At 48.7% G+C, this 27,618-nt stretch overlaps 2 protein-coding genes across 2 annotated transcripts in view; both read left to right on the top strand.

Moving 5' to 3' along the window:
• Positions 1-3,736: 3,736 nt before the first annotated feature.
• LOC144947681 (desmin-like) lies at positions 3,737-10,044 on the top strand. Its single transcript, XM_078876999.1, has 9 exons — positions 3,737-4,402; positions 5,811-5,871; positions 6,197-6,292; positions 6,689-6,859; positions 7,069-7,194; positions 7,378-7,598; positions 7,705-7,754; positions 7,890-7,975; positions 8,115-10,044. Exons 1-9 carry the CDS (start codon positions 3,828-3,830, stop codon positions 8,148-8,150), a joined length of 1,422 nt encoding a protein of 473 aa, XP_078733125.1. The 5' UTR covers positions 3,737-3,827; the 3' UTR covers positions 8,151-10,044.
• Positions 10,045-14,990: 4,946 nt separating this feature from the next.
• The window catches only part of LOC144934478 (extended synaptotagmin-1-like), a 47,689-nt gene continuing 35,061 nt past the window's right edge, over positions 14,991-27,618 (top strand). The window contains exons 1-8 of the mRNA XM_078860282.1: positions 14,991-15,148; positions 16,182-16,670; positions 20,832-20,873; positions 21,593-21,727; positions 22,261-22,337; positions 24,882-24,954; positions 25,895-25,984; positions 27,370-27,425. Coding sequence (XP_078716408.1) covers positions 16,278-16,670; positions 20,832-20,873; positions 21,593-21,727; positions 22,261-22,337; positions 24,882-24,954; positions 25,895-25,984; positions 27,370-27,425 — 866 coding nt within the window. The 5' untranslated portion in view covers positions 14,991-15,148; positions 16,182-16,277. The remainder of the gene's footprint in view (positions 15,149-16,181; positions 16,671-20,831; positions 20,874-21,592; positions 21,728-22,260; positions 22,338-24,881; positions 24,955-25,894; positions 25,985-27,369; positions 27,426-27,618) is intronic.

Here is a 27,618-nt window from a genome sequence, read left to right as displayed (position 1 = left end):
GCATCCGTGGTGCCGCGCGCCGATCTGCTTAATCGGCCTTCCACAGCTTAGCGAACACTGCGCTTTAGAATTATCTGCCACGGAAGCCACAGAGCCCGCATGCTCCTCTGTGTCCATGAGCCACTCGCTGCTACGATGAATGAAACCAGTTCCGCAGACGCAAATTGACATTCTCAATGTGATTCGCAGCATTGTCGAGGGGAGGGATATGATTGTTACGGTGAGTGTTACGGGCAGGCGTGCCACGCTAGTTCTATGCAACAAGCGTGAAACCGGATTTCGTACATCCCTCGTCGCGAACACAGAGCCGTTCATTAAAGCGCTGCTCGCGGCCATTGGAAAATAAACTTTTGCTCTTCTGTATAACGGGAAAAGCAAAGCCACGGATTATTGTACACGCCATGGCCATGACTGCATGGTCGTGTTTATACCGATGCCTCGCAGACTTCCAGGGCATTCGTTTACGATGCGCTAGTTTGCGTCTGAGCCTTAAGCCTCTTTGCCTGCTCTTCCACAGCTCCACGTTGCCCAGCTGAGCACACACAACGGACCCCACACCCCTCTCGTTCTCTCGTTCTCTCTCCAGCACTTGGCCGTGCCGCCCACGTAGAGACAGAAACTGCCAAAAGGGAACAACAACAACCACCACCACCACCACCAAATATGCGCAAACAAAAAATGTCTCTCTCGCTACTGTACTCGACTGTCAGTCGCGTGGTAGAATATCTGAAATATCGCACGCAGATATTGGCCGCGCCGTGCATGGACGCTGCAGATGACACATGCCGGGGAGGAAGTCCTGATAACGGAACCTTATATATAGACATCGGGCGCGGATGCTTAATATATTCGACTATAACTTTATACTGCCCAGAAGTGGTTGCTCTAAATAGGGCGAGACATGTGGCGTGCTTGAGCCATGATGCGCGCCTCCAAAAGGAAACAGAGCCTAATTTGGGGCTCAAGCATCAGGAAGTTTAATTTCATGAACGTTGCCATAGCGAAAAGCTGTCAACAGAGGCGAAGGGGGATGTGGGGCCCTCACTCCGCACACGACCACAATGCAGGAAACGTAGAACAAGGGAGGGGTGGGTGGGTTGGTGGGTGTGTGTGTGGGTGGGTCCGTGGGTGGGTGGGTGGGAGCCGGGGTCATGGGTGCGGGGCGCCTGCAGGGTGGAGCTCAGGGCAGAGCAGAACTCCCACAGCTGCCCGAGGCCATCAGCGTTCCCTCCTGACAGGAGGGTGATAAAATATCTCGGCGGCCGTCTGGAACGCTCTTCCTTCCGATATGAGGAAGCCACCGGAGCTATAAGCTCGTTTACATCTCGAGTGAAAACGCATTCCCTTAGAACTGCGTGTTGTGTTTAGTTTGTTGTCTTATCGATTAGCACGGTTGGCTACGTACGGTGCGAACGAAGTTCAACATACATGCGGAGTCTCATTCAGCTTTATTGTTGGTTTATGTATGTTGAACTTCTTTCGCACCGTACGTCGCCAACCGCGCTAATTTGAGGTGCTATGGGCACCACCGAGACAGAGGATGTATGTTCCGATTGAAATGTGCGGTCTTTCTTCAGCTTACTGAACAGGAAATCTATCGGCAAAAAGCCCTGCAGCCAGATAGTCCCACAGGACCGTTGAGTTAATCTGCTCTGCACTGGGGCTCAGCTGGATTGTAAATGTAAACGTCTTTCGTGTGGAAAAAGCATCTCTAAATGATGTAGGTAGTCAGCCTCTGTGGTGATGTGGAATTGAACACAATGATTATATGAGGGTGTATGTGGCTAACCATTCACCTTGCTCCACGCAAACACCATGGGTCACTATGTATGCCGTATTCTGTCAACTCAGCATCTTTTCTTTAACCAGAGCCCAAGGGGATTCATTGTTTTAGTAAGAATAATATACCTCGTTATTTACTTTGTTAATGGTATTCTCCACAACCAGGCTAATTATTATTTTGTTACAGATTATTTAAGGGAAGGGTTGTTAAACATTTACAAACGGTGGTCATTTAGGGTTAATTTTCCTTTGCGATCTGGCTTTTAGAATGACGATATTTAAGGGCCTTTAATATAAACAGTAGACCACAACACTTTGGTCATTCCCTCGCGACCAGTGGCTCTGGGAATCGAACCACAGTCGTTCTGAAAACAGGTCCAGCGGCGAGTGCGCTGACCTTGTGCCAAATGTGAACGCACCAAATGGAGATCAATACACGCACATGGAGATCAATACACACTCACATCCACCGCGATGACCGCCAATAACTAAGCAGGAACACAGGCACAGTCCTCCGACTGAGCTCCGCTTGCCAAGCCACGGCTTCGAATAAAAATAGGTGTTGCAATGTGCAGTGGAATTAAATTCCAAACCAGTGTTCATTTTACTACTTGGCGTTGGCCTGCGCAGCAGCTGCGAGAAAATCAGCGGCAGCATCGTCAAGGATTGGGTGGAGCATCCCGTCTCCTGGGAACAGCAACAGGAAAGGGGAAACCCCCGTCTCTTCTTTTGTATGAATACAGTCTCTCGTGCCGTGTCACCTCACGTCTGCCATGATCTGTCATCCCAAATCGGGAATGCCGTGCTCGCCCTCCCGTCTCTAATGATCAGCCACAGAGACTCTTCCCATCTCCCCGAGACCCTCTTATACAGCGCTGACATCATCACAATTCACGACACAACGTATTCAGATCTCGAGCAGAGCAGTGCACCCCTTTATGTGAACAAACGGCCTACGGAAGCAGATATCGCAGAGCTACTGTTTGAGATCCCTTAATTAACCTGTGATCCACAGAGGGCAACACTGCCCCACTCGCCCCGCCACTGTTGCGGTTGATTTTTTTTTCAGGCTGAGATAGCGTCTGTGGTTGAGATGGCGCTTCTGTCCCTTTTCATTCATGTGGTTTGAGATTGTGATCGGCGTCGTGTTTGTATTGTGTAAGCTCCGGCGCAGACGCTCTGTTTGTGATTGTGTGCTGCGGTGCAGGTGTTTTAATTGTGCTTCTGGGCAGAGCTGTACCGAGATGTCCCCTCCAACAACCTTGGAGGTGGTTATCACGACAAAGAAACGGTGGCTCAAGAGACGGAGAAAGGGGCGATGGCAGGAAGATAGGCGATGGGGGAATACTCACCGCTGCGCTTGGTAGGGATTGAAAGGCGTGGTCCTAGTATGGTGACAGGAATAGAGGGTGTCGAACCAGGATTGTGGGGTGGTCCCGTGGAGATCCCAATGATGCAAGGCGGGGACCAGAGACGTTAGGGTGTGGCAGCAGGGATGCTGGGTGTGGTTTTATGGAGGTTCCTAGGATGCTAGGGTTTTTTTTTACCAGGTGATTGGAAAAATCCATTGTGTTGCAGGCAAGGGGTTCGACGGGCGAGGCTACTCTCGCATTCACAGATGGGGAGGAGAGGGTCAAGTGGTGGGGGGGGATGCAGGACCACACGGAATTGGTAATTACACAATGCAACCCAGACCTCCGACTGTTTCTCCATCTGCGAGCATTGATTTTTCATCTGCCACTCATCATCCTACGCGCTATCGCTTTCCACGACTGATCTCGGGGGGTGGCGATCGAGGTCCCAGACATGCTGGGTGTGGTCCTTGGGAAGTTCCCCGTTGATGGAGCTCTGGGGGTCCACGGGCGGCAGGGCTCAGGGTGTGGCCTCGGTGCCGGAGCGGGGGGCGGGCCGGGGAGGAGCCGCGCTCTTTAAAAGGCGGAGGGTCGCTCCGGCTCTTCTCGCACGGACCAGCCGCTCTCTCTTCCCGCAGTCAAGCACTTGTAGCACCACCACCACCACCACCGCTAACAACTCGAAGCGTCGCCATGTCGTCCTCGCAGCGAGTCTCATCGTACCGTCGCACGTTCGGCCCCGTGGCCAGCTCGTCCGCCACCCGCTCCTTCTCGTCCCGTTCCTCGGGCTATGGAGGATTCGGGGGAGGAGGCGCCGGCTTCGGGGGAAGCATCGGAGGCGGCGGCGGCATGATCCGATCATCTCGCTCCGTGGGCTTGGGCAGCAGCGCCCAGTCGGGCTACGGCGGCCGTAGCTCGTCGGCCTCGTACGTGAAGGCGTTGTCGGGCCAGAACGTGGACTTCTCGCTGGCGGACGCGCTCAACGCCGACTACCGCACGACGCGCACCAACGAGAAGGTGGAGCTGCAGGAGCTCAACGATCGCTTCGCGAGCTACATCGACAAGGTGCGCTTCCTGGAGCAGCAGAACAAGGCGCTCACCGTGGAGATCACCCAGCTCAAGGGGCGCGAGCCGACCCGCGTGGACGGCATCTACGACCAGGAGCTAAGGGAGCTGCGCCTGCAGGTGGACCGTCTCACGGGCGAGAAGGCGCGCGGAGACGTGGAGAGGGCCAACCTGCTGGACGATCTGCAGCGCCTTCAGCAGAGGTGAGATGGGGGGGGGGGGCTCTGGGTGGGTGAGAGGGGGGGGGGCTCTGGGTGGGGTGGGTGGGGGGGTACTCCTGGTGTGGGTGGACGGGATGTGATGGAGGGATGGGATGAACGGGCCAGGTGGACGACCCGAGATGTGGTGAATTCGGGGTGGGCGGAGGAGTTGCGGTGTAGAGTTGAATGGGCAGGGAAGGTGGAAGGTGGAAGTTGTATGGTGGAGGGAACTTGGGGTGGAGTTGTGTGGTCAAGGGTGCAGGTCTCTACATTGTGTTCGCGAGTCGTCTGGCGGTGAAGGTGCAAAATCACAAACTGAACACATTCCTTTTTATTTTTTATCATTTTTCCCTTTTAAAAAACGTATCAAAGGTCATTGCCCGAAACGTCGTTTATAAATAGCCATTGGCCGAAACGTCGCCAACGACACGCGTGTATCAAAATTGTTTCTCCTTTAACACTCTTTACCAGTCTTTATTGGCGAACGTGTAGAGTTTTTTTCCCCCTCGTTTGTGCGCCACTTCCAAGGCGGTCGTTTCTCATTGTTTCAATGAGTGGGGTGGAGTGGAGGGGTGGGTGGGGTGGAGGGTGTGGGGATGGGTGGGTGGGTGGAGTGATTGGGATGGGTGGAGTGGAGGGGTGCCGCGTCCCGTTACGAGGCGCCGCCACCACGGGATGATGGAGCCCTCTCCCCTCCCTCCTCCCCTCTCCCTGCCGGGTCTCTTCCCAACAAGCAATGCCGCAGGGGCGTTGTTCCAAGAAGCCGTAGTCGACAAGGGGAAAGGCATCGGTCAAGTTTGGCAGGAGTGAGCGGGTGCAGCAGAGGGCAGTAGAGGACGCGGCGGGCGGGATGAAGAGATTCCAGCAGATTCCAATGAGGCGGTGGCGGGGGGCATGACCCCCCCCCCACGCACCCCATGCTGGGTGGGATGGGGCTGGAGGGGGGAGGGAGGGAGGGAGGGGGGAGGGACCGGGCGTGGTCCGGAGTCTCTCTTTGTTCTCGCTCCTGGCTGTGGATGATGTTGCACCACCCCCACCCCCACCTCTCATTGCTTCCACTTGATTTGTTTCCCACACGCGTTTATTATTACAAAGAATTCGTTGCTCACCGTGATGACTTGTTTTGTGATTGAGCCTCGTGCATCGCAGGCTGACCCATCTGCACGTTTAATGAATGTGCACGGTGCCTCCCTTAAGATAATTGTGTGCATAACAGCTGTATCATGTGGCACATCACTGCCACCTTGTGGTAGATGGCCCACACTCCCTGCGACGCCCTATGAGGTGGAGGCGGGGGGGAATTGTGGCAGTGGACGCAATGTTGATGCTGTATGTGTGGTGTATGTTGAACTTCTTTCGCACCGTACGTAGCCAACCGTGCTAATCCGAGGCGTCGTCTTTTCTGCTGCAGGCTTCAGGAAGAGCTGGGCGGGCGAGAGGAGGCTGAGAAGAACCTGCGCGCCTTCCGTCAGGTGTGACCGCTCGTTTACGTGGCCACACGTCCACAAACAATTGATCAAAAACGCAAGCAACTGCGTTGGCGGTCGTGGACCGTGAACCCATCACATGAAGCACTAACACTGCCTTTGTACCTCAACCATATTCTAGTAAATGATAATTAATATGGTGAGATTTTTTTTTTTATGAATTGCCTTTACTGTGACCTAGATGTCTAATACTTGTACATTAATCACCAAACGCGATTTCAACAAAAGAAGACACTGGCGTAGAAGAGGGCTAATTCCTACTTCCTGTTGATTCGCAACCTGACCTGAACTCGTCCACCCGTTCTTTCAGGACGTTGACGATGCAACCCTGGCACGTGTGGACCTGGAACGCAAAGTGGAGTCTCTGCTGGAGGAGATCGCCTTCCTCAAGAAGATCCATGATGAGGTACACGCACGCAGCACACGCACACACGGCATGTGTGTACCCGGCACGCACGGCAGTGGCATGCCAGTGCAGACGCTCGGTCCTCCAGCCGTGCACAAGCGTGTGCATGGTACAAAGGATGGCAAAAAATACAAATCTCGTGCTGTTAGTGAGCACCTAATGAAGGAGAGCACACGTGTGGGGCCAGGTTGATGCCCAGCTGCCTCCGTCTCCCCCCAGTGCAGATGCTTTTACACAGCGTAACAGGCCAAGTCTACCCGGAGCAAGGCCGAGACCGGTTCCTATATTCGTCACCGATATTGTCCGTGAATGGGAAACAAGTCGTCGTGTCGCTGGGTTCATCGTGACCCCCACGTGTGTCCCACACGGCGCGCGTGTGTTGTGTGTGCCGTCCAGGAACTACGCGAGGTGCAGGTGCAGGTGCAAGAGCAAGCCGTGCACGTGGAGTACGACATGCAGCAGACTGTCAAGCCCGACCTGACTGCGGCGCTGCGCGACATCCGTGCCGAGTACGAGGGGATCGCCTCCAAGAACGTGGCGGAGGCCGAGGAGTGGTACAAGTCCAAGGTGTGTGGAAGGGACAGCCCAGGCACCTATTTGCACGTCCACACGCCTCCAAAATAAGCAACCGGTGCATCCAAATGGTTTAAATGAGTCTTTGGTTTTGTATTTATTTAAGCCTCTTATTTTTTCCAGGTTTGAGAAATGAAAGCATTTTGGGACAATTAGGGTCTTGTGATGAGGGATAGAAAAATAGTGTTTTTTCCGTGCTACAGTTTGCAGATATGAGTGAGGCCGCTTCCCGCAACAACGACGCTCTGCGTGCGGCCAAGCAAGAGCTGAATGACTACCGGCGCCAGGTGCAGGCCCAGCAGTGCGAGATTGACGCGCTCAAGGGCGGGGTAAGTGCACACTCGGGGGACGGATGCTGTCGCACCACAAAGTGCGTGCGTGCGTGCGACTCGCACTCCTATCAAAACGTAAATCTATTATACAGACACAAAATATAGAAAAACACACCGTATGAGCGCCGATTGTGATCCTCGGCATCCGTGTTCCTCTGCCTTCTCCCCCCCCCTCTCCAGAACGAGTCTCTGGAGCGACAGATGCGCGAGATGGAGGACCGCTTTGGGCTGGAGGCGGCCGGATACCAGGACACGATTGCGCGCCTTGAGGACGACATCCGAAACCTCAAGGATGAGATGACGCGCCACCTGCGGGAGTACCAGGAGCTGCTCAACGTGAAGATGGCGCTCGACATCGAGATTGCCACCTACCGCAAGCTCCTGGAGGGCGAGGAGACTCGGTACTAGGCACACGACGGGCGATGGTTCATGTTGGACACGGCGCGATGTACCCTCCTCGAGCTTGAGTATGAAACGTCCTGACACTGCATATTTTGTCACCCTTAGGATTGCTCTTCCGGTGCAGCAGTTCTCTTCTACGTCGTACAACTTCCGAGGTATAAGCAGTGCGCACCACACTTTGGTGTGTATCGGAATTCTGCGTTATGGGGCACCCATATCACAAATGCGTGCATAGAGTGGAAGTGTGTGTGTGTATATACTTGATTACAATATAATTATTCCCCACACAGAATCGAGCCCTTCCATTGATCGCTTGGCCAGCACCTTCAACAAGAAGACGGTCCTCATCAAGACCATTGAGACTCACGACGGCGAGGTATAGTGCAGTCGCACCAAGACCACCGTACCGATTGACCACAACGTGCACAAGTTGGTTGGGCTCGGTGCAATACCATGCGACATCGGTGCCAGCTCCTGTCCCTCACATTCTGTGCGTGCGATCTGTTTTGCTACAGGTCATCAATCAGTCGACTCAGGAGGAGGAGATCTGAGTTTCCCATCGTCCACCTGCATGGCGGCTCCATCACGCGGACGCTGTTGAACGTCTGATGAATGGCCCGCTTGCATGCAGAGGAGGCAAACACGGTGGCAGCCTGCAAAAGCATCTTGTCCAGCTGCTGTACCAACCCCATGCCCTTGGTCCTCACTTCACCTTGACACAAATAGATCCTCTATCCTTTCTTTGAAGAGTAGGTTCAGCTCGTGCAGACCGGCCTCCTTTGTTAATGTTCGTTGTTGTATACTTGCCCTTTACGTACAATCAGACCTATCACCAAAATAAAGATGACTTTCCAATTAGCGTAGCAGAGTGTTTTTTTTATTCAAAAGGTTAATACAGAACTTTAAATGCTTGATTTAACAATAACTTGGCCAAGATAGAGGCACTTATTGTCAATTAATTATGTGTCTGTTTAACCCAGAGTTCGATAAATATAATGTATGCCCCAGTGCGATTCGCCTTTTTACATTTCCCAATCTAAAATGACACTAAATAGTGCACAACTGATGATTTGCAAATCTAGACCATGGTGGGGTAGTGGAGTGTTAAATTCGGAAGCTCTACATTAACCCTGACCAGGATTTTGATGCTGAGCAGGATGAGTGGGTTTATCGGAGCTAGGAAGAGGAGTACTTGGTGTGTATAAGATGGAAAATGAATGTTGTTTAGACTGTGCAGCCCAACATTTCTCCTACACTACGTGTCTTATATACGAGGCCAACAAATTCATGTATTGTCAATACTCGTGTGCACATGCTGTAATGTAAAAGATAGGTCATTGAGAGCTGCGGTTCCCCCAGTGTAGACACAAACGGCTCTTGTTGGATGTGTTATGCAACCATTGGCTGGCCATTTTTTTTTTCTCAGGCTCTTCATCCTTGAAGGTCCCATAGGAGCCCATGGGCACGCTGGTGTGTTCAAGCATTTGCTGTGCAATTTTGTTGGCCACAAGACCGGCTCACCGTTACGTTACTCTTTGGGTGAAGTGTATCGCATGTAGAGTAGAACATCTAGTTCTAAGTTGTCTGAAGCAACAAGTACATCAAGAATTCAACAATAGCGAGGCCGTCTGTAATTAGCCAAATTGCTTCCGTAACCTTTGCAATCGGGCGGGAGCATATTGAGACAAAAGTCTGCCAAAGGGGGGGGGGGGGTGGAGTCCTTTTTAAAAGTATGATAGAAACTGTAGAAATAATATCTTAATACTGAGAAATTAATTCGCCTTCGACAAACGGTTGATGTAGAGCTTACGACGAGGATTGGGATTGATGAGGCTGGCAGCGGAGTGCACCTGCTCTGCAAAGCCACAAGCCGGAGGTCGTGTGCTGCCAAATATGCAATTGGTAAAGTGTGCGCATGCTCCGATAGCGGGAAACCCAGCTTGCTGAACACCGTCGGCTGAATGCTAGTAAATAACCACTTTAGTTGACTAATGATTAGCTGGTGGCTTGTGGCTGTAGTTCGGGGCACTGAAAGCCGTGCCTCGGGGTTGTGAGTTTTTAGAATTGCAGGTGATGTGCAAGTGCTTAATTGGAGAGGTGAATTGGGACGTGAGAGTGCGTTGCTGCTGTCTTGTGGCTAGATCAGTTCGACTGGGGGAGGTGCACGGATTCTATGGCTGTAAACCCTGAGCTCTTGAGCTGGAATTATTATTTGACTAAATTACTAATGAATATTGACCGCAGCTATTGAAGTACTGTATGGTTGAGATACGTTTCAACGTACCCATGAAAAACAAGAAAACTGCTACAATTGGTGTTTGGTATTGATACAACGCTGCAGTATATTACAATGGTGTTTTGATGATTGAACACGTGGTAGTAGAATGTTAGATCGCAGTCAAAGTTCATGGAACTAACATTGGATTAAACTTTTTTTTAATTCGCTTACGGACTCGCCTCATCGTCATGACGAGCGTGGTGAGATTGATTTTCTTTCCATCATTTGCCATCCAACATGAAACTAATGCTTCGGCAAAACCGGACATGTTAAATGCCGTCACTGAATCTCTCGTCGCTATGTGGCGATCGGACAAGGTATGCGTAGTTAACTTCAGCGCATGCTTGTGCGCATGATATGGAATTGTGATAATGGTGGTGGTGCAGCGGTTAGCACATTGTGCTGTATCGTCTCTTTGACCTGAACATCAGTCTGCGTGGCAGCTGATGGTGGTGATTCATATCTGAGCCGGTTTTGGGTTTGGCCCCAACCACTTGGTTAACCCACACTGACTGGTTACACGACCATGATTCGCACGGCATCGGGTGGCCTCCAGCTGTGAATTGACAAGGGGCTGTCATCTTTGGAATTAAGATTATATTTTTCTTTTTTCTGGGAAAGCGTTGGTAAGGCCCAAGACTCGCCATCATGAGGGTCCTGCAATTGGGATGCTTGGTCAGTTATACTGGTAGGAACCTCCTGGTTACACCAGCCCACAGGGGATTATTGTGTCCATCCGTCGTGCAGGGAGGGGAGGGTGGGAAGGGCAGGGTGGGGAGGGGCTGGGTGGGGGTGGGAGGGGCGGGGCTGGGTGGGGGTGGGAGGGGCGGGGCTGGGGGTGGGAGGGGCGGGGCTGGGTGGGGGTGGGAGGGGCGGGGCTGGGTGGGGGTGGGAGGGGCGGGGCTGGGTGGGGGTGGGAGGGGCGGGGCTGGGTGGGGGTGGGAGGGGCGGGGCTGGGTGGGGGTGGGAGGGGCGGGGCTGGGTGGGGGTGGGAGGGGCGGGGCTGGGTGGGGGTGGGAGGGGCGGGGCTGGGTGGGGGTGGGAGGGGCGGGGCTGGGTGGGAGGGGAGGGGCGGGGCTGGGTGGGAGGGGCGGGGCTGGGAGGCGGGTGGGAGGGGCGGGGCTGGGTGGGGGTGGGAGGGGCTGGTCACCCTGTGGTGCCCTTATAAAACTCAACGTTTAACCTACTCACGCCGGCTTGTGCCCGCCCTCACAGTCGGGAATATTTGCGGAATACACCACGCCGCCGTTGACCCTGGCCATTGACCGAGTAACCCAACGTTCCTACCAGCTCCCTCCGCAGGAATGTGTTTTTATTGAAAATTACTGCCATCATCCTTCATCTATTTCCCTGCTTGATGAAGACCTGCAGCTGTTCCCGTCTCTCGTGGTCTCGCGATAGAGCAATCTTGCATATGAGAAAACCACCGCTCCATATCCATGGATATCCCCTTGAGCATGGTTCACTTCTTTGGCTGCTATTCCGTCATGAGGCTTGACCACTAGCCTTCATTACTTTTCATGACGTGGCCTGCCCAAACCGCCTTTAATTTTTAAAATTGTCAATACGCTGTCTCGCTTGCATAATTTAAAATATGCATTTCTTCATGCTTTTTGGAGCACGTGGGAGCTTTTGTTTAATGGTCTTTGTCAAAGTGCATGTTTCTGAGTATGGTGCCCTACTGAGAAACGGCGGCGACCCATGTTCGATTCCCGCTCACGGCCAACACCAGTGGCTTATCTGAACCGGGCCTGGGCCTCCCCTAGGTCTACTCAGCCTTAAAATGAATACCTGGTGCGGTGTGTCTACATCGCCACGAAGGAGACAAAGGTGGCCGGGCGTGGTGCTGGCCACCCATGTGCTCGCTAATAGCACTTGCTCCCAACAATCTGTTAAGGCTATACGGGGGATCTTTGTTCTTTATAGTGGGTAATATTTGCTCAGAGAAAGATTCTACATTGGGGACACGGTTTATTGTTTTTCGGTTCCTTAACTTCACGTGCGTGACTTGTTTTGCTAATTTTCCTGGACCCTCCATTGGAGAAAATTTAACTGTTGTGAATAATTGTGTGGTTTCGGATAAGTTTCCATACCATCGACCAAACTATTAATCAGTTTCTGGGAATATCTAATGAATAAATACTCATTTTTTATTTAGACTGCACACTGAAGGGGAATTTGACTCAGTGGAAAATTGCAATAAGCCAGTCTCATACAGCAAGGTCTAAATAAAAAAAATATGTAAAAAAATACGTTTACATTTCCGCGTATGTAAGACGATGGATCAGCTACACTGAGATTACATGGAAAACGTAGAAAAATATACATTAGGAAGAGGATTTGTACCAGGAGACACGCTTACGCCGAGTTTATCACCGTCGCGACCCACGTGTCAATGGAAACACCGCGGGTGGCAAGTTCCGTAGCGCGCAGCGGGGCTGGCTGGGTTCCTGTGCCCGCATGGAATAACCTGGCGGATTAAGCTCTCAGGATTCATCATCTGAGCGTGCCTGGCAGAGGTGTGGACTCGAGTCATGTGACTTGGACTCGAGTCAGACTCGAGTCATGAATTTGATGACTTGCGACTCGACTTGGACTTGCATAACAATGACTTTGTCCCACCTCTGGTGCCTGGTGTTGTGACGCGTGGCTCTCGATGTGCACCACGTGCGGGTGGAGTCGGCTTGGTCAGATCCATGACGGTGACACTTAAGGGGCTGCATATGTCTCATAGAGGAACGAAACAGGAAGACTTCTCCACAAATCTGGCTGTCGCCTGATGACGCTGGTTGTAATTACTGGCAAAACGTCGGACTCGGATTGTAAATGTTGTGGCTTGGCTCTCCAACACACCGGTTAGTGCTGTACTAGTGACGAATTGGCCACGTTCTGTTTACGTGACAACCCTTACTAGTTGGCCGTGTCGGGTGGTGGCGGGTTTAACGACACATTTATACATTTACGCGATCTAACCTAAAACAACTCTATTATGGGTGCATCTGTCTCGTTTGTACTTGAAGTACATTAATAGGCTCACGTCTACTGCTGCTGGAGAGGCCTCCACTAGAGGGAGCTCGAGAGGGTGTTTTGGCCTACTCTTCCAAACAGAGCAGGTGGGATCACCCACGCTTTACCCTATTGTGTGGGCGTTGTGATTGAGTGTGTGGGGGGGGTCAAGAATGGGACAAGGGACCGTGATTGACAAGGAAGACAGAGAAAAGGGGATAGAGGATTGGGAGTAAACCCCAGAAAGATGCCTATTGGCGAGAAAGAGGTCAGTCAATGCTGAGTCGTCAACAAGAGGGTTCGTGCACTACACGTGTTGGTGTTTATTGTATCAATAAAATTCTCTTGGCAGGACGACTCATGTGGACTCTATTTCATAAGGTTACAAGTTTTGCTGGCTGGCTGGCTGGCTGGGAGGGTGGGACGAACAGTCACACGTCCAAAGTACGTACGGGTTGCTAGTTTATCATGAAACAAACACTTTCTTGAAAATGACAAAATAAAAAAAGCTACGTTTCGGGCAATAACTCTTATCTTGCCTATAAATAAGGGACATTGCCGGAAACGTCGCCTGTCTTATGTTTTAGTTACTTTAAGGCCACACTGCTGTTATAGACGAATTTGTTATTTTCTCTTTGTGCCTGTGCACCACTGCCAGCGCAGAATACCGCCACCACGTGGTTGTGTGTGACGTGATATCGTGTCGTCTCACGATATATCGTGTCGTGTCACGATATATCGTGTCGTCTCACGATATATCGTGTCGTCTCACGATATCGTGTTGTCTCACGATATCGCACGATACCGTGTCGTCTCGCACGATATCGTTCACGATATATCGTGTCGTCTCACGATATATCGTGTCGTCACTCACGATATATCGTTTCGTCTCACGATATATCGTGTCATCTCACGATATATCGTGTCGTATTACGATATCGTGTCGTGTGCAACGCCACATCGCGTCGTGTGCCGTGCTACGCGATATCGCGATATCTGCGACTCTCGCACCGTTCGCGGGAAGAGATCGCGGGTCCAGTAGGGGCGGGGGCGCGGGGGCGCGGGGGAGGGGGCGGCCCCGCTCCCGCGTGAGCTATCGCGGCCATCTTACTCAGGGACCACGTCCAGCAGGGACGGGGGGGGGTGTCACTCCCTGATGACGACGGCGCCGGCGTCACCCTGCGTAAGATGGCCGCCACGACATCAGCGGCACGGGTTTATTATTATGATGTACAAATAAATATGAATGTATTATATAATAATTAATTGCATGTACAAATAAATATGAATGTATTATATAATAATTGATTGTATGTACAATTACATATTCATGTATTATATAATAATTAATTGTATGTACAAATAAATATTTATGTATTATATAAACATTTATTGTACATTGCTTTTACCACAAATATCTATTTATTATTTTTGTTGTTGTCATCAGTGTGATGCCGCGCACACGGGGTGTAGGGGGGGGGTTCGGGTGGGTTAGGGGGCTGTTTGGTGATGGGGCTGTTGGGGTGGGGGATATTGAGGTGGGGGCTGTTGGGGTGGGGCTGTTGGGGTGGGGGCTGTTGGGGTGGGGGATGTTGAGGTGGGGGCTGTTGGGGTGGGGGCTGTTGAGGTGGGGGCTGTTGGGGTGAGGGGCTGTTGGGGTGAGAGCTGTTGGGGTGGGAGCTGTTGGGGTGAGGGCTGTTGGGGTGAGAGGTTGTTGGGGTGGGGGCTGTAGAAGTGGGGGCTGTTGGGGTGGGGGCTGTCGGGGTGGGGGCTGTCGGGGTGGGGGCTGTCGAGGTGGGGGCTGTCGGGGTGGGGGCTGTCGGGGTGGGGGCTGTCGAGGTGGGGGCTGTCGAGGTGGGGGCTGTCGGGGTGCGGGCTGTCGGGGTGGGGGCTGTAGAGGTGGGGGCTGTAGAGGTGGGGGCTGTTGGGGCGTTGGGGGGGTGGTGATGTCAGAGGCGCGGCCCTGCCCAGTGCTGCCGAGGCAGCGGTGACGGGGCCGGGACGCGGGGGTGGAGCTGGCACCACGGTCACCGCCGCCGCCGCCACCACCAGACGCCGGGCTCCTCCTCATCGCCGCCTCCTCCTGCTCGCCACTGCAGAGGTGGGTTTCCCCGAGTGCCAGCGCGTTCTTGCGCTGTCGGGGCCGCTGTGTGAGGTCGAGGAGGCCACGGCGACTCGAGGTGGATCGGACCCGAGGTGACCTGGGGGAGGCAAAGGGGGTCGGCATAGGGCGACTTGGGGTGGTGTTCGGCAAGAGTGGCTGAGGTGAGTTGGGGGAGAGAGCTGCGAGAGGAGCTGTGGGAGTTGAGGGGATGAGGTTGTTAGACGAGGGGGACCTAGGGAGCAAGGGGGAGCGAGGTCGTGGGGAGGCCTTGAGGCGACTGGGGACCTTGACAGACACAGGCGTTTAGCCCCGAGCCATGCCATCGCCTCCTCCTCCGTGTCATCCGTGTGTAGACCTCGTAGAGCTGGAGAGTCGTCGCAACAACAATTCACGTTGCCACAACGGCAGTGAGGTCGTCAGAATCAGAAATGGTTTTATTCGCCATGAAAGTTCGCACAGACAAGGAATTTACTTTGGCTGGAAGGTGCATGCATTCAACATAGAGGAATCCTAAATCTTAAATAAGTGGTGTACAAGTCTAACTATACTAAAGGTACAACGTCTAACTAATACTAAGGGGCTAAAGTATGTAAAAATTGAATAAAATAAAATATACAATAGCTATAATATGCAGTATAAAATTACAAAAATGCAAATTGGGTCACGAAGACCCCAAGCAACAACCGTGGTGGGGGTTGGCTGCACGGGAGACATTGCCCTGTCATGGAACGTGCTCATCAAGGCCCTCTGGCCAGGGTGAAGCCAGGTGGACGGGTAGAATCTTCGACAAGGGCCTTCATTGCTTCGGTGCTAATGTTTCTCCTCAGTTCCTTGGGTCAGCCAGCCAGCCAAGCGGTGCTGGCAGACCTTGGGGAATGAGTACGGCAATTTAGGACTTGGGTTCAAAGTGGGGCGTTGGTTGGCCACGTTCACCCGGGAAGATCTGGGAGGCCGAGGTAGGAGAACCAGGGAGACCAGGTTACCTGGGCTAGACCGTGGATTTGAGAAGCCAATGGGGGACTGGAGGTGGACGGTGGTACCTGTGAAGCCAGCGCTTAACCTGGCAAGCTCGTGGAGACCTGGGTGACCAGTTGGATTTGAGTTGCTGAGTTGTTGGAACACGGGGGGGGGGGGGGGGACGAGGAGGCTGAGTGCGTGCGAGAGTGAGACCGCTGCTGTCCCCTTTCCTTGCAGGAACGGGGGGTAATGGGCCCCCTGCACCGCAGCTGACGGACAACGGCCGTGCCCTGTGGGACAGCCCGGACGACAGCAGCAGCAGCAGCGGTCATCATGACGAGCACGGCAGCGGCGGGTGGTCCGTCCCCAGCGGACGAACGAGAGGAGCAGGAGGCAAACGAGACTCCATCTCCATCACCGACCTCGTCGGAGCCTCGGGACTCCGTGTCGAGCATGGCCGGCAGCTACGCGGGCGACGGGCCCAGCGCTGGGCTGCAGTCGCTGCTCTTTGCCTTCGCTCGCACCTTCTTGTGCCTCTTCCCCACCTACCTGGCCGGCTACCTGGGCATGAGCTTCAGCTGGATCCTGCTGGGAGTGATCGTGTGGCTGGGGTACAAGCGCATTCGAGCCAGCAAGAAGCAGTTGCTGCTCAAGGGGGAGCAGCTCAGCAGCTTTGAAGAGTTGTGCATTCGCTCCGGGATCAAGCACCAGGATCTGCCCGCCTGGGTTCGTATTTGGGGCTGGCCTCAGCCATGTCCACCACGGCACCCATGCTTACTGTGCCCCTCTTGCTGTGTGACACTGAGCAGGGAGGGCCCATTCACAAGAGCTCCTGGGACCACACAGGGATAGAGGGAGCAGCTAAGAAACATTTTATTTACCATTACATTACAAGAATTCATCTGGATTTTATTGCAAAAACCTGAAATATATATCCAGTATTGTCATGTTTGTTTAACCGGGAAGTTTTGCTTGAGGCTCTTAACTTTTTCAGGAGGGTCCTCGCAAGTTTTTGCATTGGGTGGCGATAATTGTTGTGTACAGTATACGCACCTCTGATTAGCACGGTTGGCTAGGTACGGTGCGAAAGAAGTTCACCATACATATATAATCTCAAATTAGTATTTTGCAGGTGTTTTTTTTCTATCAAACTTGGACCATGATTCCGGTTCACACCTGCCTCTTACGAACGTCCACTTTGAAGCACACGGAGTGTCTTTTTATGGTCGATAAACTCCGAGTAATAATCAGGGCAGCCGTTTGCATCGAACCATGAACCCATGAAATAAGTGGTGAATGCGCTTCCGCTAGGGCTACATCAACACCCCGATAATTTATTCTCATGGTCATATCACGCAGAGTTCACACAATCTCAGCAAATCTCAGTAGCTAATCATGGCTTGATAGTGTTTGGATGGGTGAACACCATGCGAAAGAGGTGTTATGGGCTTTTGAGGGGCTACGTTATGGACAGTCTTGGCCAATGCAACAAAATAAAGTATTGTTTTGTACTTGCATCCTCCCATATAAAACTAAACTATATTTTACCAGATAAGGCCCACTGAGCTAAAAATCTCTTTTTTGGAAGCGATCTGGTCACAAATGGGAGCTCGGCAAAGTGGTTTATCACGTGGAAATTTATCGCAGCGAAATACTCTAAACGCTTGTTTCTAAATGTGGAGGGAAAAACCAGACGGCCCGGAGAAAAATCCACGCGACCACGGGGAGCACGTAAAAACTCCAAATATACAGCAGGCGTCAGGGTAGGGAATGAACCCACGACCTCCTGCATACCAGGCGAGGTAGTTACCCTCTCGTCACCGTGGCACCCCTTGTATATCTGCTCCCCGCCTTTACCAACCTGCACTGACCGTCAGGGAAACTGTAAATAAATTCCCCACGGCCATCATTACGTAGGGTGGATTTACAATGGCCTTGTGCGTGCAGTGTATCTCAGCCTGTATTAAAGGTCGTGTATACGCCAGTGTGTGCACAACCCGCTGCGAGATACATGTAAGGACAGCTGTAAAGATTGTGGCATTCATATTCCTTCGTGAGCTGTACACCCCGTGTGTTCAAATCCAGCTTTTCCAATTGCAATAATCCCACGTATCACAGGGTATCGTTTTACTATACTGTGTTTCTAATTCAACCCAATGAGTTGAACCTCTTGTTTGGCCTGTGGCGGTTTAACAAGCAAGCACAGTCTGGGTGTTGCAAATTCGGTGCAATATAAACAAAAATTATCTATCCAGAGCTTCCATGAACACTGCCATACCATTGAAATGTTCAAAAGTACATGTAAACACAATGTGGTAGATTCTGTTTGAGATTGTGCCATTGAAAATATACGAGCGAGACGGTGCATATCCACTACATTGAAGCAAATGTGTTAAGACATAACTAGACAGTGTGCATGTGTCGCCCAAGCGGGATGATTTACTTCTGTTTGATTTCCCGTACTGTGGCTCGTTTGTGCTGATTGAACAGCCCTGTCTGTGGTGGAATAGCTCTTAGTTGAAAGTTACGTGATCATGGCAAGGTCACTCGCTACCCTACCCCGTTATGCACTGTCATTAGTAGTTCTGCGCGTATCTCAAATACGTTATTCTGAGATGAATTCTTAAAGGTCTTTTCCATTGTGGCCGCTCATGTGACTTTTCATGATCGCACAACAGACATGTGAGCATGGCGAGGGCCTTCATGGTCACACGTTTAAAGGTTTAGGACCAGCTAAAAAAGAAGGTCAAGGTCGGTCGTATTTTCCGTTATGAGTGTGGCACGCCACACAACACGCGCACGCTCCAAAAGAAACACGCCCGCCTGCCTTCTTCCACCCATCAGCACATAATGCAGAGTTGACGGGACTACGTACATACGTCCTATTTTCTATGAAGGGACATTGCCCAGAATGTTGTCTATTTGCATCCGTCTTTATACATATTCAATATGCCTCTAGATGAATCGTTTTTAATCGCAACATTTTTTTATTCATGGATAGACATTCTTAATAATTTATTCACAAAATTCTTGCAATAAGGGATGCAGAGGAACACGCCCGTAATATTGGTTACGACATTAGGTGGGTAAACGACTGCGTTACTGTGGTTGTTCAGTAACCGCACACTCTGGTGTAAATACAGCACGTGGATATAAATGGCCCAAGAAGACTGCGCTTTTGATGAGGTAGAGATTGTACTGAGGGTGTGGATGACTAAGTGAGACACTCTTCTTTGCAACTGGATGGACAAATCAACATCTTCGATCATGTTTTGGCCCGACAATGCTCCCCGTGTCCGGCCGACACATTTGTCTTGGAGCATAGTGCTTTGCCTGGCTGGTTTCATTTGTGTTGATGAAGTTCGTGTAGCAGCAGTGGCCAGAATGTAGGGGATAGTCTGCATGCCAACCAACGTCTGTTTAATCTCTGACAGCTGAAGCAGCAATAATTACTGTACTTCTATTAAGCCGTGGTCACATACTCTTCTTAAAGTATCCTATGTACTCCATGTGATGGTATACTGTAGGTAATCTACTGTTTTGAGTTAGAATTTCCTTGGCACAATACTGTATTGCAGTGGTAACACATTTATTTTTGAAAACTAATTTCTTTAGAGCTGTTTTTTGTGTCTAGTTTGTTGACCTTCCCCGGACCTCCGATTAGCACGGTCGGCTATGTACGCTGCGAAAGAAGTTCCACATACATACATGCATCACAGCGGGGTCGTGTTTGAGCTGTTACGAATGCAGCGCGTTGTTTGATGCTGTGTAAGACAAGCACTGACAAGTCCCTGTAAGGTGGGCCCGCAGCGTAAACATAGTATAGTGGTGGCAGCTTACACTGGTGTCAGAAATACAGTACTTACTGAATACAGTGCAACGTTATTCGTGTACGCTGCAATCGAAAGGTGTAGCCTGCCGCAGTTGCATTCTGTTTTCATTTGAAAGAAAACAATCGCTGCTCCGTTTCTTGCCGAAGTTTCTGTTGATCTTGCTGTTAAACTTCCAGCTTGTTTGACCATTGAAAATGGACTGCATTCTTTAATGCCATCAAAGTGTTCAAATGGGTGGTTATCGGTTGTTGTGCTCGGTAGAGAAGTGACCCTGAACATTAAACACTTTACATTGGCCACTTAATGGTTTAAATCGTTAATATGGTATTATCCCTTATTATTAACACATTAGTGTCAATCATCAAGTAGTGCTGTAGAGATTAAGTACCACATTACACGAGTACATGTGCTTACATTTGTAATTAGCAGTTCGTTTGGCACCGCTAAGCATGTATTGGTCAATCAGAATACAGGTCTCGTAATGTGGTTGCTTCAGGTATCTAGTGCCCCGATGTATTAAATCTTACCCCCAAATTCCTTTTCACTAAGCTTGGTGGGACCCTCCTGAAAAAAGTCATTAGTCGCAGGAGATTTTTATGGGTACACAAGCATAGTAATAAATTATGCATGAAATAATGTTGACTTGGCATACGCGATGTATTAAATGTGGCAGCCTCATGACACACCACTTGGTCAGTTTGCCCGGCATCTTCCGGGGAAATTGCTAAAGTAACCTATTTGCTGTCGTGGACATTGAACACATCAAATTGGAATTATTGCTTAACTGTGGTTTGCTTAACACCTCTTTTAAAAGACGTCGTATGTCATTGGAATGGCACATGTTTTAATAAAGGACATCAAGCCAGTCAAACTAGTTATTTTCTTCACTTGAATGTTTTAAATGTCAGACTAAAGAACATTTCATCAGTGGTCATATACAGTATTTAACTTTCATGTAGTCACTGTTTTGTAATGCGAGCTGGTGAGAGTTGTTTTACTAGGAGGACGGTAATATTCATGCAATGCTGATGCTGTGCCAATGTTGTTTTTACAGGTGCAATTCCCAGATGTGGAGCGAGTGGAATGGCTGAACAAAGTACGATTACATGACAGACACACGCGGATGCATGTGCACACGGTGTCACCAGTTGGCACAAATGCATGTTTAGAGCACGTGATGCTGCATTAGGGAGCGGAGTGCTGAACCCAGCCGCTGTGACATTGCATTCCGCCGCACTGGCTGCACAGAAAGTGAATGTATGGGATCTTCTCTGATGACATCATTCACAATAATCAGTATAATTTAATCTAGCACTTTTCACAAAAGTCCCATAATTAGTCTTGTAATAGTGACTTCTTAACGACATGCCTTATAACATTAATATCAATTTACCTTTGGTGCTCATGAGTGATGTCTTGTTTTCCTGTAGGAGAGGGACCTGAGTGATCAAATGGAACAAAAATGATTTTAAATTTCGATTTAAAGCTTTCGTGACTGCAGGGATTCATATTCTTGGTTCTTTCGGTAAAGTCACGTAGAAGGGAAATAATAAATTTAACAGTAACGATTCTCACGACGTTTCGGCCACAACGCAAGCAGCCGTCCTCCGGTGAAGAGCAGAGCTGTCGGAAAGACAGCGTCATTAGGACGCTGTCTTTTCGACAGCTCTGTTCTTGTTATTATTTCCCTTCTACGTGACTTTACCGAAAGAACCAAGAATAGGAACAAAAATGAATGACACGAGGAAAGCCGAGTATCTTATCTGATTGTACAGCTGCTGTGTGCTGGAGTGGAGTGGTTGGTGTGCCTTGCAGGTGTTGGTGCAAGTGTGGCCTTTCTTTGGGCGCTACATGGAAGGAGTGTTCCGGCAGGCGATTGAGCCGGCTGTCCGTGGATCAACCGATTACCTTAAGACATTCACCTTTACCAAGCTCCACTTTGGAGAGAAGGTTGCTTGCCACACCCCACTGCTGATCTTTGTCGATCCAAACCAACATTGACTTTGACCTTTGCTCATCAAGTGCTTAACATCGCCCCAAACTCCTCTGTCAATGTGCAGTGGACAAGGGATCACAGTTGCATTATGAAATTTAAATTAATTGACTTGTTCTTACGATGGGTCAAGCATTTTTAGGTGGCTTGCATACACTGACTTGACATTATTCAGAGTAATGCACAAGCGTAACATTTTAGTTTATTGTGTTCTATCCTAATAGTTTTTTTTAAACTAAACTATTTTATTTACCAGGTGAAGCCCACTGAGCTACTAGTTATTTTTCAGTCAACTTGGCCACTTATGATAGCACATCGAAGTGGCTTATCATCATATGTGGGATTTTATAGTAGCCAAATAATCTGTACATAGGATATTTCAACAATAAAACAAATACAAATTCTACTTACAGAGTATTTGAATAACATAGCCTGATGACACTGAGTCTGTACTCTACTTCTTCACGAATAATTGTGTCTGCTTTTTCAGCCATTTAAGGTGACTGGAATAAAGACATATTCGCAGAATGTGGACAAGAGGCAGATTATCCTTGACCTGCAAATCAGGTTGGTCATCGCAAACATGACGCGCCAGGGATTTTGCCATGGCAAACTTTGCCTGTCGGAGTGTACGTGCCAGAGCTATATCTGTGCACGTGTCCGCTCGTGCAAGCCTTGCACGGGCGCGCATGTCATGTCGCCGAGCATGCAGGGATTTCAGGTTAGCTTATGTTCCATGGAGTACATGTGGCAGTGGAATGTTTTTCGGGTTCGTTGAGTGCGGGCCCGCTTGAGTATTGCTGGGCAGGTGCGGTGCTATTGTTATCCCCCTGTATTGAGTAACTCTAGTCAAAATGTGCGCAGCTTTTCTTAGGCCTGCTGGTACTATGTTGGTATTGTTTCATTGCTATGTAGTATCTCCGGTTGCTGCAGTTGATGATTTGCTTAAGTTTTACTGCCTATAGTGGTTGTCAGCCATCTGTTGATGACCAGAAATACAACTTTAACCTCAAGTCAACATTTGCTTGTGTGCAGTCTAAATTAATGTCATGGTGAGATTGATAATTGCCGATATAATTACCGTGATAGGGGAAAAAACAATTGCAGGTGCGGTATATGTAAGTGAGAAAACAGCATTACATCGTCTGTTGCTCCTGTTGAACACATGTTTGTGGTGACGTTGATAAGCGTCTACATGATAAGCGTCTCTAATTTGTGGTATATTGATTGATACATTTTGACAAATGCGTGAAGTGGTCCTTGTGCGAAGTGGTTGTTGCAGTTGTCACAAGTAGGCGTGATCCTACTCATACATGTTTCAACTATGCTGGCATTTTGAAATTGCCCTCTTAACTGCAAATATTTTAATTATAGTAATCCATTTTAGATTTGGTTGTATCATTTGATGATTGGGAATACGCACGGTGATGTGAAGCAGTGAAGCCACTGCGTGTGCAGTTGTAAGATTCGGTGTCTTGTCAAGTTAACGGTGCCAGCAGTGAACACGTGGAATAATCTCTCGGCGGTCGACTAAAAATAGGTGAAGTTGATGCATTTTTTGTGAGGTGCATGAAGCCTTGCTGACGATACGTCCAGAGTAACTTTGAAATTTCAAATTGCATAGAAATGGAATACAGTATACATCTTGTTTCAGGCTTGAGTTTGAGAAACTAAATTTGAATTAAGGCATAAAAGGATATAAACTGGTTCTCGGATAATTGTGCCATTTAACCCTCCCCCTCCAAGGGCCACTCCCTACTCTAGGGACCCGGAACGACCGTGCCTGTGTGTGTGTGGCACCTTCTGTTCACTCTGGGTGGATCGCTCACATGTTACTCCTACATCAGTTCCTTGCCCTTGATAGCTCCTCAAATGGGAATGTTATGAGAAGAAAAAATAATAATACGCACAGTAAAGCGTTTCCCTTCCAAATACAACACTGAGATCTTGATCTCCAGTCGCATTTTATGCTGAAGTAATGTATTCCAAACAAGTGTTTATGGCGTATGTTTACACTGCCTCTTGTGTTTTCGTTTACATAACATGTGTTTGTGTTAGAAATTTAACCACTTTATTGCACTAATCACGTTACATTTATTCAATGTCAAGTTTAACATGGAAACAGTCTGAAGTAGTTTTGTAAGGACTAAGCCACTGGCTTGCCGTCATGTGCTCAAACATCAACACAGAAAAATCAGTGCACGTGTGTTTGTGTGCGCATGTATTTGCTGCGCTGCATTGGGTATTTAACTAGTTATAAACATACTTGTGTGTGAGTGTGCGAGTCTGCATCAACACACACCCACACACTTATTGTAAGCATGGGAAATGGCTGGGATTAGAAATCTTTGAATAATGCCTTTATAAGGAAATGCAGTGTCGGACAGCATGTGGGAGGGTAGTGACAGAGCACAGTGAATGGCCCAGCACCATAGCTGCAGTGTCTACAGAGAGCACAGTGCAGACTCTTGCTGTGTAAATGCAGGATGAGCTGCTTGCTGTGTAAACTCTGCACAATGCAGTGGTCCAAATAAACTTGGACCACAATTGAAAGGGATGTGGTTCACTGCTCACAGTTGTTATTTAAACTGCACAGTTTTCAAAGTCCCATTGCTAAACTGCAGTGTATAATTGAGGTCGTATGTTTGGTGAATAAGGAGTTAATGTGATTATTTGGATATGCTGCATATATCTTTAATGGATTTAAATGACTCCTTCAGTGTACTCTTTACTCGTATAATTTGAGCAATGTATATCAGAACCAATTAGATTTTTTGGAAAATCTGTCATTTTATCCACATAGTTTTTTTTTGTTATTGGTATAATGTTGACATTACTTAACTGGATTCCCGTTAAATATAAATAAGAAACCCACTTTACTTATTATATATTGAAATTCTTATGTTCGTGATGTAGCTCAAGCAGGCGATTGTTTATTCACGAATATTGCACAGCTGACGTAAACCGGAATTTAACAACATTCGAGAATCGGCAAACCTTTGTTTCATTCTATATGGATGCACTGATTTAGATATAACCAGTTTCTAAGCTGAGTGTGTAGTTTGCAAAAGTTGAACTTTACCCGGGTTGTTGGGGGAAATTGTATTTCAGTTATGTCGGTGACTGTGATATCAATGTGGAAATCCCAAAGTACTTCTGCAATGCTGGAGCCAAGCAAGTACAGGTAAGCAGCAGAGAGGCATGTTTTTATTGGAGCTTCGTTAAACATACAAAGCTTGGTTTAAACCCTGTCTTAGGTTTTTTTTCTGAATAAAGCTTTTGACTGTCAGTTTGGCTATTTTTTGTCCTTTGGCATGACTTCACAATGACAGCAGTTGAACAATGCCATTCTTCTTTAAGGGTCACATGGCCACAGCAGACTGTACACTTGAGCGTCGTGGAGCTGCTTTGCACTGCAGTGGCGAGTGCTGCTCATGGCATACCAATGAATTGGATTGTGCAAGTCATAATATAACATTAAAAGTTCTTGCACTAATATTCAAGGCAACAGATTAGTCTATGTGCTTGATAATGTTCGATAATCGCCTTGGTTTTCCATTGAGTAAATTTGAAAACACTCGTTTGCCATTATATTATCACAATTTATTCTAATAAATATTAGCATCCATCGAGCAAGAATTGTACAAATCAAAACACCTTCCTGCCTCAATGGCAATTGGGCGTTACTCATTTCTGTTGGTCTCTCTGCTCCTTGTGGTGGAAAGTCCACAGTTGCTTTGCCAGGGATCAGCGAGTGATGGTGCAGTGTCGGTGGTCACTCGAGATCGGCCTTAGGTCTCCTTTTCTGTACGTGACACATTTCGGACGATCTTTCTGAACGTGGCTGCACTCTGCCAGTGGTGCAAATTGGTTGCACAGGAATTAGGCCACTCATTTTTGGAAAGAATGGACTGCATATACATTTATTTTCAATGATAAAATATATAATGTATCTAACATGAACATGAACACATTTGAAATGTTGATCTACATCGTTACCTTTGCGGAAAATCTCGGGAGTGTTTCATGACATGCAACATCCATCTAAAAATGTCCATGGGGGAGCAACTGCCCCTTTTTTGTGCTGAACTTATTTCCGTACGCACTTGCTTGTGTGTGTGCAGCTCCACGGCTCCCTGCGCGTCATCCTGGAGCCGCTCATCAGCCAGGTGCCGTTCTTCGGAGCGCTCACGTTCTTCTTCATCCGCCGGCCGGTGAGTTCCCCCACACTGGAAGGTGCCTCGAGTTTAGGCAGGGTGCGCTCTTCTGTACCTGGAAGCAGTGAGAATGTTCAGGCAATTTTTCTCACTACCTTCAAGAATACAGGCCCCAGAAGAGAGGGTGTCTCACAATAGAATGCCCCTCTCTCATTGGGAGTCTTACGTGTGAAACCCTGAACTTTGCGTGGGCCTGGATATCCACACTTCTTTCTGTTTTTCATGTTTCCCTGATTATGTATTGATAAATTGGTTCATGAAAAAGTCACTAATAGGCAGTTCCACTACTATGGGGCATTGTAATCATCCTCCCAAGTGTGTGGGTAAATTGTTTAATAAAAATGCGATTTTGTGGTCCGAGTGCTGGTTACAATAAAACTGTGTTATTTAAAATTCTATTTAGAATGATGGGTAGGTAATGGTATATATGTGAGTGATGAAGGTTTTTACTGTACACGTTCTCAGTGTGGCTGCAGGGAGGTGGATGTTAAGGTGGCATGCGTGCGTTCATGGGCAGTGAAGTGGGGATCATTACTGCTCCGTTATCAGGGCTGTGGGCAGGAAACGGCCACACCCTTTCTCTGGAATGTGCACGGCTCTTGTAGGTTTATACTGACAATGAAATTAAATTATGAGACGCAAATTATTTGTTGGTGGAATGGACCCAGGAGCTCAACTTCGTTGCATAAAGTGAAACTAATTCCTTTGAATATTGATTGACACAGGAGTTATTAAGTGCTTTGTACTTTTCAACCCATGATCATTTGTCCACTTGTACGTTTACAGTTAATATTCCCAGAGTTGACAACTGAACTTTATTGATTGGAAGCAGTGCAATATGCTTATTACTCAATAGTGGCACAAGAGGGTGGTAATATTGAATTAATGAACTAATGTTCAAAAATAAAATCTTGGGAGAATTTTCTTTGATAATTTTAAGGAGGATGTTCAAATACTACACATTGCAAAATACTCTTCCAAAAAAAGTTCAGAAATAAATATTTTGTTTAAAAATGTAAGTTGCATAATGTAGATTCTTTTTTAGAATTCATTTCTTCATTTTAACAACAATTCTCTATTGATGTTTGCTCTCTTGCAACTTTGTCGTTTTAAATACTCTCGATGTTTTAATCAGTCATTGTGTAACATGAGCTTTGAGCTTAACTTCTGTTCAAAAAGTGGTATTATCGGAACACACGGTGATGAAAAGTATGAGTTAACCTGTGCTGGTAAGTTACGAGCTCGTTGTTGGTATAATGCACCATGTTAACCCTGAATGTCGAGAACAATTGTGGTTTTGATTGTTTCAATGAAAATGACGTGACATTTGTAACTGAATCAGTGGTTTGATAATTGTAATCTTTATCCTTATTTTGTGGCAGCAATTGAACATCAACTGGACAGGACTGACCAATCTGCTAGACATCCCAGGGCTCAAGTAAGTCTGGTTACCATTGATGGCGTCAATACAACTCATGCCAGACCTCGAGCAGGCCAACCCAGCTCAGGCCTGATCCAGTGTAGTGCAGGGGTGGCCAACCTCTAACAGAGCAAGAGGCAAAACGTAGCTATGAGTTTTGCAAAGAGCTAAGTGGTATATATAGGTGTGTATATTTTAATAGTTTTCGGCA

Source organism: Lampetra fluviatilis, chromosome 1 (assembly GCF_964198595.1).
Source record: "Lampetra fluviatilis chromosome 1, kcLamFluv1.1, whole genome shotgun sequence".
In the NCBI taxonomy this organism is placed as follows: domain Eukaryota; kingdom Metazoa; phylum Chordata; class Hyperoartia; order Petromyzontiformes; family Petromyzontidae; genus Lampetra; species Lampetra fluviatilis.
The sequence above is the reverse complement of the archived record's forward strand: the minus strand, read 5'-3'. Positions and strand labels throughout refer to the sequence as shown.